General features: G+C 39.3%; 2 protein-coding genes across 2 annotated transcripts; one reads left to right on the top strand and one right to left on the bottom strand.

Annotated features, from left to right (window-relative positions):
* Positions 1-262: 262 nt before the first annotated feature.
* LOC121776253 (O-fucosyltransferase 20-like) lies at positions 263-2865 on the top strand. Its single transcript, XM_042173414.1, has 6 exons — positions 263-1057; positions 1146-1314; positions 1418-1507; positions 1592-1875; positions 1961-2219; positions 2317-2865. The coding sequence occupies exons 1-6, from the start codon at positions 483-485 to the stop codon at positions 2551-2553; spliced, it is 1614 nt and encodes a 537-aa protein (XP_042029348.1). The 5' UTR covers positions 263-482; the 3' UTR covers positions 2554-2865.
* Positions 2866-4350: 1485 nt separating this feature from the next.
* Positions 4351-9788, bottom strand: LOC121776251 (transcriptional repressor ILP1-like). Its single transcript, XM_042173410.1, has 6 exons — positions 9540-9788; positions 7838-9419; positions 6404-7080; positions 5214-5502; positions 4825-5114; positions 4351-4648 (listed from the first exon to the last, which is right to left on the bottom strand). Exons 2-6 carry the CDS (start codon positions 9212-9214, stop codon positions 4456-4458), a joined length of 2826 nt encoding a protein of 941 aa, XP_042029344.1. The 5' UTR covers positions 9215-9419; positions 9540-9788; the 3' UTR covers positions 4351-4455.
* Between the last annotated feature and the right edge of the window lie 2345 nt (positions 9789-12133).

The raw sequence follows: 12133 nt of genomic DNA, 5'->3' as shown, positions 1-12133 counted from the left end.
TGTTAAAACACAATTGAAAATACTTACAAAAATTGAGTCAAAACACAAAATACTCGTGCATGTGCCTATATCGAGAATATAGGATGGAGTAATATTTATCTCCAATTAGTACAATCTATTAGCAAAACATTCCATACTGATATTGAATTAGTCGAATTTAAAATGGCGTAAGCTGAAGTTGTTAATACAGATTAACTGCCCTAATTAGCATCCCACGTTAAAGAAATTCAAGAGCCAAAACGCTATAAATAAAACACAAAACGGCAGACAAATTCAAAAGAAACACTGACATGAACACCAAACAAATCGCCAAACGGCATCGATCGTACTCTGCCCGGCCACTCCTTCCCGCCGCCCTCACCCTCTCTCTCTCTAAAATCTTCACCTAGTGCTTGTACCACCATTTAATACGAATTCACTCAAACCCATTCACCATTTAACTCTTGTCTGCAATTAAAGACACCTTGAAATTGTATGTCTTAATGTGTCACATGGCGGTGTCGAAGAAGAAGCACCAGAGCTACATCTCTGTGCCGTCTCAGATAATCAACTCCATCTCCCAATCCTCTCTCGAGTCTCTGCTGCATTCCCCCAAGAAGAAGAAGAAGACTCGCGCTTTTAATCTCCTCAACACCCCAAGATTCCTCTTTTTCTTGATTTTCTGCTTCTGCTCTCTGTGGATGCTCAAGTTGTGGGCTAAATTCGACCCCAAAATTCCCTTTTCCGGCCAGCCCTGTTTCATCTCGCGGCAGAGCTCTCTCCTCTCGCGGGGGCTGTTGAGTTCTCAGGGGAACGAGGAAGAAATCGTTGAAAAGAGTGGGTTTTGGAAGCAGCCTGATGGAATGGGGTTTAGGCCGTGTTTGGAATTCAGTGAAAAGTACAAAACGGAGAGCCGTGGGATTGTGCAGGAGAGGACTAAGTATCTGCTGGTGGTGGTTTCCGGCGGCATGAATCAGCAGCGGAATCAGATCGTTGACGCCGTCGTGATTGCTAGGATTCTCGGCGCCGCTCTTGTGGTGCCCATTTTGCAAGTTAATGTTATCTGGGGCGACGAAAGGTTTGATCTTTTTTACCGTTTCTTGATTTTTTACTGTGATGCTGATTTTGGGATTGGTTAATGAAGTGGCTTCTTGTGGTTGTTGCAGTGAGTTTTCTGATATATTTAATTTGGATCATTTCAAGAGTGTGTTGGGTGGTGATGTGAGGATAGTGAACTCACTCCCTTCTACACATTTGATGACTCGGCCGGTGGAGGAGAAGACGACCCCACTCCACGCCTCGCCCGAATGGATTCGATCACGTTACATTCGACGGGTAAGTCTCACTTCAATTGATTCTTGATGTTTACTCAATTCTTGAAGAATATACTCATATAGCAGGTGATGATCTAATAATGTTGCTCATTTGTTTGATGCAGATTAGGAGGGATGGTGTGCTGCTATTGCGTGGCTTGGATTCGAGGCTTTCGAAGGATCTTCCTTCCGACCTTCAGAAGCTTCGCTGCAAGGTATCTTGATAGATAGCTATGTGGTTATGAAACCAATCTTGTTAGTAATTTGTGCAGTTGTTGATCAGGAATGACTATTTGCAGGTTGCATTTCATGCCTTGCGGTTCGCCCCTCATATCACAGAAGTAGGCAACAGGCTTTCGGAGAGAATGAGGAGCAAGGGGCCGTATGTCGCCCTCCATCTCAGGATGGAAAAGGATGTGTGGGTGAGGACGGGATGCCTTCCCGGGCTCGGTCCTGAGTATGACCAGATGATCAGTAGCGAGAGGAAGGCGCGTCCCAAGCTCTTGACCTCGAGATCAAACATGACCTATGATCAGAGGAAACTTGCCGGGCTGTGCCCTTTAAATGCCTTGGAAGTTGCAAGGTTTGAATGAGACAAGAAGGACTTTTGCTAATTGCTAACACCAATTACAAGCTATAGTACTAAGCTATGTATGTTGTGTGTTTAGGTTGCTCAAAGCTTTGGGGGCTCCTAAGAGTGCAAGAATCTATTGGGCTGGAGGGATTCCATTGGGAGGGAAAGATACACTTCTTCCTCTCATAACTCAGTTTCCTCACTTCTACAACAAAGAAGACCTCGCCTTGCAGGGCGAGCTCGAGCCATTTGCAAAGCGAGCGTCGTTGATGGCCGCCATTGATTACATAGTTTCAGAGAAAAGTGATGTGTTCATGGCTTCTCATGGTGGGAATATGGGGCATGCCATTCAGGTATTTGGTGTGTGTGTGTGTGTGTGTGAGGTAGAGAAGGATTATTGATGAATTGTGTTGCTTATCAAGTGTTTTTGGTGTATTGTTTTGCAAACAGGGGCAGAGGGCCTATGCAGGGCACAAGAAGACTATAATCCCTAACAAAAGGCAGATGCTGAAATATTTCATGAAGTCCTCTGTTGGGGAGAGTGAGTTCAACAGCATCATCCAAGACTTGCACCGCGATTCCTTGGGCCAGCCGGAGCTCAGGACTAGCAAGGCCGGGAGGGACGTCACCAAATATCCAATCCCGGAATGCATGTGCAATGCCACACTTGCTCATTCGGCACAATAAGGACTAACATCATCATCTCAACCAATGCCATACGGCGTGATCTTCAACTTCACGCCCGGCACACAGGACGCCTACGGGATCTTCTGGTGGCGTTGCATTCGGCCATGGCCAGACACTGCTGGCTTGTGATGGTATAAATATAGCTCCATGAGTCTCCCTTGTGTAGTTCAATATACATCTTTTGAATGAGGAGCATGTATAGTAATACGAAAGCATATATGTATTAATTCTTTTATTTATTCTTAATGTTGTATCAAGAGACCTTGTACACACTATACATATACATATAAATTGATAAGACTTTTGTTACAATTCTTGATATAAATGAGGGATGATGATCCTTAAAATTATAAGAGAGTCATGAAAGGTAAACTGAAAAAAAAATCCTCTTCCATCATTTTATTGAATTTCTACAAAGTAGCACAACTTGAAGAAACATTCTCTCAACAATGAAAACAAAACCACAACTCAAAGAAACAGAAAGATTGATATCCACAAAGGCAGCACCTATAGATAAGAGAATCTGGAGTTAAGTGGGAAGTAAGATGCGGGAATTGGAGCGCGAGCGCGAGCACGCGTCGTCTTCTTTTCATTCTTGCGTTTACTATTGCCGGAGATTTGCGAGGTCGTATCAGATACACGCGAGAATGAACACACAAAACATCCTAGAATACTTGACAAGAAACTCATTTTACAAACAAAAGTCTAGTTTTTTTTTTGAGTTACTTTTCTATTTTATGGTTGACGGATCTTTGCAATGGTTACTTATAGTGAATTACTCCAGGATTTTATGACCAAGAAATGGCAATGTTGATGATGTTGTTACTTTACTGAGATGGTTCCATGTGGATTCTTATTTGATTTTAATTTCTTATTATGAATGTTAGAAAGTTTATCAGAATTTCAAAGTAAATCAATGAAATGAGAGACTTGGACAAATGGGATAGTTGGAATGAGTCACTTAGTTTGAACTATGAAAAGGTCTTGTCTAGTTACTACACCGTAGTTATTTACAGCTAATAATCAACATAAAATACTGCTCCACTACTAGATAGAAAACCAATTTTATACAAGATATTTTGTGAAGTAGTAACTACTTAGCAAGTTTATCAGAATTGCAATATCAGTCGATAAATGGAGAGAATAGACTTTTAGCAGTCATACTGTGCTTTGAGGTACAGTATAGGATCCGAGTCCATAATTCATGTTCCTTGTTAGTATTTTTAGAGGTTTTTATTTGGTAAATTCTAGTAGTATATTATTATGAAGACAATACTAATAAATATCCATTTTGACAAAAAATATAGAGGTTTTTTTGTACATTTCTGAACCTAATTATTCTACATAAATAGATCTCCATCCTTGTCATGTTCTGTTTTTTTGGGCTTGCTGAATGTTATGCTGTGATCTTGAGTTTTTAATTATTATTCAATTTGATTCCGCAGATAAAAATTCGAACATATTGTTGTGTTTTAAGAGACAAAAGAAAGAGAAATATAAGATTTTTTCAATTGTGATTGGTTGGACAATATGTCCGGACAAGTACTCCATTAATTATTTATTTTGTATTATGTGCTTCTTTTTAGGAGGAAGTTCTTAGTTTACCACCCATTAATAACGGTTCCAAAATCAATTTTGGCTTGGCCATTTATAATGCTTCAAATTCAAAAATATGTCTAATTATAATTCTTTAATTTCCATGCTGGGGCGACCCTTTTGAATATCTTCATATAGTTTCAATAAAGTAGAGAGTCATTTCTAGGCCAATTTCATACTACTACTTAATTATAAGTATGGTTGATGTAGTAACGAGGTAGTATAGTAACCAAAACAAAAGGGGTATTAGTATTACAACGACACAGTTAAGGCTACCGTCATTATCAAAATTGTACAAAGACAACATCAGATAGCTTCCTTGATATTGAAGCTTCTTGACAATGCTCTTGCATGGTCGTACTGGTTCAGCTCCACCAGCATCTTCCTCAATCGTCTCACCAATTTACCCGTTTCGCTCTCCATGCCACCGCTACCATGCTTTCTCTCCATAGTCTTCCCCAGCAGCAACACATACTCCACCAACGGCTGCAGTTTCTTGCTACATTCAATCAACACCCAAACTTAGTTTTCTATTGATTGCATACTTAAAAGATTTACCAAGAAAAATTAAACTAGAAAAACAAAATTCTACAAATATGGTAAGGTGAGGGATACACATTTTATACGGGCTGCAGAGCCAAGTAAATGAACTTGTGAAATACAAAGAAGCCATACCTTCGATCCTCTGTAACACTAGAACCGGTCCATACATCATTAAGTGAAGCAATCACCCTCTCTGTTCGTAGAATTGCTTCATGCACGTTTGTCTGTATGCTGCGCAGATGAGGAAGAATCTTGCCACACAACAGTTCATCAAGAGCAATCTTCTCGACGACAGAAATAGCAAGAACCTTACTCCACAAAGATATGTTCCTCAACAAACGAACAGAGGTGCCAAACCTATATGCAGCAACTCTTGCTGCATCAGGTACCACCTTCAGTTCAAGTGGGCTCCATGTGGGGACCTATTTGAGAAATCATATGGTAGAAAATGCCATTGAGAACTATTGATATGACTCATTAATACAAAGTGGGTTCAAGTTTATAAAGTTTAGAAACATTACCACCAAATCATTCACAGCAGTGGTGAAACGGTCACGAAGAACAGCTACCAGTTTCCCAACAGCTGAATTGGAGGAACCTACAAATTCTGTGACCATGTCCATAGCAGAAATAGCATGCTTTGTTTCACGGGTGCTAAGAATGTCCCAACAGAAGGCTAACTGATGGTGCAAAATAGGAAGTGCAACTTTTGCAACCAGCTCAGGAATAAGATTTGCATCATCATCAGCATCCTCTCCATTCTTTCCATTTTCATCTTCCGGAAGGCCATAATTGAAGAGCAATGAACACCTGCATAAAACACAGACAGTTGAATTTATAAATAAACGAATTATTAGTCAATAAATTTTATTTGCATTGCATCTCCTCCACCATCCCAAACTTTCAAAGTTTGGGCAAGTTTCCTAGTGCAAATACAATATTTAAAAAATAACATGTCTTTACAAGTAATGCTGTAAAATTGCAAAGAAAAATCTCAAAATGTACAAATAGAGAAAACCGCCCAGACTACTAACAGCTAATAAATAAACGAATTATTAGTCAATAAATTTTATTTGCATCGTATCTCCTCACACCATCCCTAAATTTCAAAGTTTCAACATGTTTCCTAGTGCAAATACATATTTGAAAAACATGTCAAAACAAGTAAATTTTGTAAAATTGCAAAGAAAAATCTCAAAATGTACAGATAGAGAAAACCGCCCAGAGTACTACCAGTCAATAAATGGAATAAAATACTCCCTCCGTCCCCTAGTAGGAGTCCTTGTTTGACCGGGCACGAGTTTTAAGAAATGTAAAGAAAAGTTGGTTGAAAAAGTTAGTGGAATGTGGGACCCACTTTTTTATATTGATTTTATAATAAAATGTGAGTGGAGTGGGTTAGTGGAATGTGGGACCTACTACCATTTATGGTAAAAATGAAGAGCGACTCTTAATGGGGGACGGCCTAAAAAGGAAATTAGCGACTCTTATTCGGGGACGGAGGGAGTAATGTTTATCAAGAAAATAAAGCTAAGAATTCATACACATAAAGATTTTTAAAACATTATCCTGTTTTGTGAACCTGTCCTCAGTTTTTCCAGAACACTATTTGACTAAAATTATACAGGGATGATAAATAACCAGAATGGGAGTGTTTCATACTATGGGGTAAAAGAAATAACAAACAGAAAATATTGTGTGTAGTGCATACCATTTCATATCCATAAAATCTGAATCTTCATGAAGTGGGTCCCACTTTAGAAGCTCTAATCTCACATAAGGTGAAAAAATAGCAGGTATACTTAAGGACATATATGCCTCACGATAGCTTGTGGCATAATCTTTCTTCCACTTCTCAAATTTTTCCACAACCATCGAAAATTGAGAATATTCCTCCGCTGCATCACTAAAGATTTTGCCAGCAACTAGAAGTAATTGATTATGGGTTGACTCGTGAGCACTTGTCTCAGTATCACTTTCATCAGTGCTGAATTCTCCTTCCATAAGTTGAACGGAACTGTCATTTTCCATGGCCAACTTCCTCTTTAAATCAGCTTTGGCTCGCCTTCGTTTCCGAGCTTCTGATCTTCTAGTAATATCCATCCGTTTCTGCAGATTCACATCTCTGCCAAATTCATCCAGCTCCACTGGTGCACCTTTAGCTCCCCTTGCATTAGCAGAGGCAGCCTGGGAAGCAGCGATGGCAGCTGCTACTTTTTCTGCACTGCTTCCTTTAGAGAGTTCTAACCGTGCTGCAGCAATAGCTAATTCTATCTCAGATATTTCGTCATCATTATCTGCAGCTCTTCTTTCTACAATGGCTCTCGCACGCTCTTCATGAAGCTTCTGCATTTGTTCTTCAAGTTCCTCAATGAAAGGAGCTTTATGCTGTGAAAGCACATTAAGCCAAAACATAAGTAAGGCTCTTTAGCCGAACATTAAAACAAGTTAAGAGGAAGAATTAATAATTTAAGGAACAGCATTACTCATATTTAAGACATCAAGCCCAATTATAATAGCAGATTATAAGACGCAAATAGATGATTGTATGCACTATTCAATCAAGTTGGCTACAGATAGATGATTCAGAGTGCTGAAGGGGATAAGGTTGTGAAACTAATTGGATTACAGTTGCAAAGTATATAAAAATCATAGATAATTGCATTCAACGTTTTTTATATTGCTTTCACTAGTGACATACTTTCAATGATTCAAATGTCTAGAATTCTTCATGTTGGCCTTGTTCAACAAATTTATGGTTTTACATCCAATCCACCGTTCTACATTAGTTATCATAATGTTACAAGGAAAAGTTCTATCCAATTCACAATATCTACCACAAACTTACAGATGCTACTATCTTTTTCTACAATTATTCAATAGACTATGCCACTTCTATTCTGCTTGTTTTGCTGGAAGAGTACTTGCTTGTGTCGGTGTATAATATAAGTACATGACAACTCAATGGTTTGTTACTAGTCTCTCAAGAAACTCAAGGGAAATGGTTTGTATTTCAACTATGGACATAATCAATCCAGAATTACGTTCCATGAAAGTATAACAAAGAGCAAGGTACTGAAAAGCATAGCATGTTCACAAATCAATGAATTAACCAACATTACATGAGGAAACTTTATATTCATACCTGCAAAAATGCACATATAACTGAAACAAACTCACGAAGCTTTTGCATAAAGAGGAACTTCTCACCGGCAGCCGACAAGGAATCCTCCAGACTAGTAACGTTCAGTAAAGACGAAGAGAGATTTTCATTTGTCTTCGCCAAAGACACCATTGTTCGGTCATGAGATTCCTGAACCCTCTCCAGGTTCTCAGTCATGGCTTTTCTGGCAAGCTCAGCCTGCTGAGAAATAGACATATCTTTAGCACCAAACATGTCAAAGCTTGCCCCTCCAACATTGTTATAGCTACTTCTATCATCCACATTTTGGGCAGGATGATGCATTCCACGAGGAAGTGCAACAGAGTACCCTAAACTAGATGACAACCTACTTAAACCGCCAACAGTAGCACCCGCTCCTTGAACCCCAATACCATCATCCAGCCTCTTCCCCAACCCTTTCCTCACTTGCTCTTCCTCCCACATCTTATCCTCATCATCCTCTTCATCACTAACAACTTCCATTCCCCTCTCTTTCGGCACTGACCTCTCCCCAAAATCCTCGAAAACACCTTTCTTGTCACTCCCGCCAATTTTTTCACCAAAAAATCCAATCCTTCCTTGAAATTCCGGCTCTTCATCACTCAGACCTTCGGCCTCTCCATGATTACTGCCTCCATCAATTGCGATGTAATCCGGAGCTGCAGCCCTGGCCTGCCTCAGCCGCTCCCTCTTCGCCCTAATCGCTTCTATTGTGGCCTGGTCCGGTATCCCTTCCTTATCCTCCCTAAAACCCGGCCCTATCTGAATATCCTTCAATTTAGCTTCAACGCTTGAATCTTTGACCCTACGATCAAACATCATATCATCATCACTACTATCCAGACCTTTTCCAGTAGCTGCGGCATCCAATTCGCTCGAAATCACGGGTTTGATCAAACCCTTCAACACAACAACAGGCTCGGGGTCGGGCTTTGGCCTATTCCGAGCTGGCGCGGCCAGGGTTTTAGTATTCTTCTGAAGCTCTAATAGGGCTTCTTTTGTGTAGACGCCAGCCTGTGGCTGGACATTGGAGGGGAGGGACGAAGATGGAGGGTGAGGAGCAATTCGGTCTTTTGACGATCTGAGCTTGTGAGCTGAAGAAGATTTGGGGAATCGAGACGAGGAAGATGGCTTTGGCGGTGGCCGAGAAAACGGAGATTCTTCATCGTCGTCGTCAGCGAATGAAAGGAGACTTTTGGCACCGGACTGAGGGGTCGGCTTTTTGGGTTTATTGGTGGTGGAGGGTTTGTTTGTGGTGGCAGAGGTTTTGGTGGTGGATGGTGTGACGAAGGTGCTGGGTTCTTCGTCTTCGTCGTCGCCGGAACGGCGGCGGAAGTTGCGGGATTTGGCGCTGCTCATGGCGGCGAGCGGTGGCGGCCGATGATAGGTTTTCGGTCCCAACAGCTGTTGCCTATTAATCTAACAAAATAACCAATGACTACTACTCTTCCCTCCAAAATGGAGGTTCTGTAAAAAAATTCACGGACATGTACTTATTTGTAGGCAATTTGATTCCACCTCATAACCTGCATCGGCTGCAGCTAAAATCGAGACCTGAAAGCGTCTGCATCAAATGACAAAAGAGAAGAAAAGAGTAGATGAGAAGACAAAACCGCCGATAAAACGGAAAAAGAATCGAATCGGAAAAACTGAGTTAAAGGAAATGTTAATTCAAATTTCTAACCTTCTCTCGACCTTTTGAAGCCTCCGTTCCCAGAGAAGGCGGCGTCTGGTCTGCCCCTTTTGCGCCAGAGATCCATTATCACTGCTGATCTATTATCTATACTAGTATAGTACTATCAAAATTGCAAAATTAAAAAAAAATGGAAGGGAGAAACAAAAAATATGCGCAGAAATTGAGGAAATTTAGTCTTGAAATCAAAATAGTAGAAGAAAAAACCCTAGGGTTTCCCGAACTGAAATTGGGATTCAAATTCAGTTAAAAGTGCGATGCTTTGAGTTTGAGCCGCTCCAGATTTTCTATGACAAGAATAATGGGCCTTTGTAATTGGGCTTGGCCTGCATATACACCAGCCTTCTTTGCTTATTATATTGATCCAACTAGAATTAGACTTGTAAAAATAGGTTTGGGCTGAGCTTATCAATGTGAGAGGACTGCGATTGAGCTTATTATATTATTGCACATTGTTAATGAAATTAATTCTTAGTTTTGGAACTACCGTTATCAATGGCAGCAAAAAAAAAATTGATTCAGAATTCATCCTCAACTGAATGAATTGCAGCAAAAAAAACCTATCAAATATCATATACTGTTACAACCCAAAGTTCTTCACACTCTCATCAATAACCCCTAAAGCAACTCTTCATTCGTTCCCTGCTTCTCTTCGATCCTAAAAAGGATTATGATCAGTACGGTTAATGATACAGAATGTATTACAATTATCAGTTAAACAAACACACATTTGACATTATGGGCTTCAAAAGTAGGACTATTGTTCGCATTGACGTCGTTGGCTTCTAAAGTAGCACCCTTGGTCCCACTTTCATTGTTGGCTTCTGGAGTAGCACCCTTGTTCCCTGAACCTTGTCAAAGTATCAGACATTGTGCATCACTTGATTAAACATTGTACTGAATCATCATATAGTCAAAATCAACTCATCAATTTAGTATCTAGGCATACATATGCTTCACAACACAACAATTTTAGTTAAATGTGAAAAAAATGCATCAACTGATGTTGAACAACACAGTTCATCTTATAATTTGAAAAATTCAGTTACATCAATCCAAAATACTTCATCCAATAAATTCACCCAATATTGAACTTTCTTTAACAAAACGGACCAAGATTGCATGAAAAACAAAACGTTAATTATCTCAATTAAATGAAAAACTGTGAACAAAATATGAATTCCAGAATTAGGGTTAGCTTACCCGAAAGGTTTGTTTTGATTGGCTTTGGGATGGACCTCGGTTTGGTTTTAGGATGGCGTCCGGGTTTAGTTTTCCCATTTGAAGGAACGGGAACTAATTTGAAGAAAAAAGTGAATCAGAAAATATAAAAGTTGAACTAAATTACCATACACACTAAACTAATTTGAACCACACTTTATCTCTTTAGTTTCTATTTGAATTTTCAAGTGTTTAAAGAGCTACTTAATGTTTCAAAAACGATTTTCGCAATCATATTATATAAGTGAACTTATTTAAAAAAACAAACGTTACAATTTATTTTTTTACGAATTTAATTTGTGCTTCCTTCCGGTGCACTAGGAGACAACATTATATCATTTTTATTATATAATTACTCTTAATATAATTAATTAACAATTGATCATGGTTTATTACTTTATTTCTTGCATCCATTCAAAAAGTAATTAAAACACACGATAATAAATATACCTACAAAAAAGTCAATAGCCACAGTCACAGCGAACAATAATATGTACATATGATAAACTAATACAACGATCTTATATATTGTGAAGTTACAAAAAAGGACACAAAAAAGGACAAAGTTAAATTCCAGCTCGGCACGAAAATTGGTCGGACAAGGCCATCTGTTCCTAGACCTAACAAAATTCGGGCTCGAGCCAAATTACTCCTGACTACATGTTTTGGCCGGAGTAAAATCTAAGCAATCATGACTCGCCACCAACTGATTTTGGTATGGAATCTCACTAGAATATGGTTGGCTTTCATTTCGCTTATCAGGTGCACGAGCTTCAATGAATAGACCCTGCCTAGCCCTCGGAGGCATGTAAAATCTAACACTATAAGCGTGAGATTTGAGAGTTAATAGGAAAGTAAGACATGGGAATAGGTGCACGGGCCGACTTCTGTTTATCCTTGTCTTTCTTCGGCGAGGGCAGCGACGACGGCGGAATCTTGAAGCAGGTGAACAAGCTCGAGAAAAAAGACATGATTATATTGGTGAGGCAAATAACTAAAAGCTTTCTATACGTGAGAATATTTGGAATATTATTTTAGAGAGATGTGCGTTGATTATATATGCAAGGCTGCATAAAATTAAGTACTAGCAACTTATATAAAAGTGAGTGACCTTGATGAGCAAGCAATTGGGTTTTGATTTCGACGTTATGATTATTTTTGTTCGTCAATAGTCAAAGATGGCTTTGTCCATGCACTATTTTTATTTTTTACTACTTTATTGGTTGAATCCCAATAAAAATTCCACCAAAAATCTAAATACAAGGAAGACACGCACCAGCGGTGTGTTGAGAATATTGGAATTTGGATCTATACAATACATATAATGTACTCCCCAACCCTTGGTTCTCGATTAAATGACAAAA

Source organism: Salvia splendens, chromosome 18 (assembly GCF_004379255.2).
Source record: "Salvia splendens isolate huo1 chromosome 18, SspV2, whole genome shotgun sequence".
NCBI lineage: Eukaryota > Viridiplantae > Streptophyta > Magnoliopsida > Lamiales > Lamiaceae > Salvia > Salvia splendens.
Note: the sequence above shows the minus strand (reverse complement) of the source record. Positions and strands in the feature narration are given on the sequence as shown.

Coding starts and splice junctions, on each gene's coding strand:
- LOC121776253 (XM_042173414.1), top strand. CDS start 483: ATGTGTCACATGGCGGTGTCGAAGAAGAAGCACCAGAGCTACATCTCT. Junction 1,058..1,145: donor GTTATCTGGGGCGACGAAAG/GTTTGATCTTTT, acceptor TGGTTGTTGCAG/TGAGTTTTCTGATATATTTA. Junction 1,315..1,417: donor GATCACGTTACATTCGACGG/GTAAGTCTCACT, acceptor TGTTTGATGCAG/ATTAGGAGGGATGGTGTGCT.
- LOC121776251 (XM_042173410.1), bottom strand. CDS start 9,214: ATGAGCAGCGCCAAATCCCGCAACTTCCGCCGCCGTTCCGGCGACGAC. Junction 7,081..7,837: donor TTATATGTGCATTTTTGCAG/GTATGAATATAA, acceptor GTGCTTTCACAG/CATAAAGCTCCTTTCATTGA. Junction 4,649..4,824: donor AGTGTTACAGAGGATCGAAG/GTATGGCTTCTT, acceptor GATTGAATGTAG/CAAGAAACTGCAGCCGTTGG.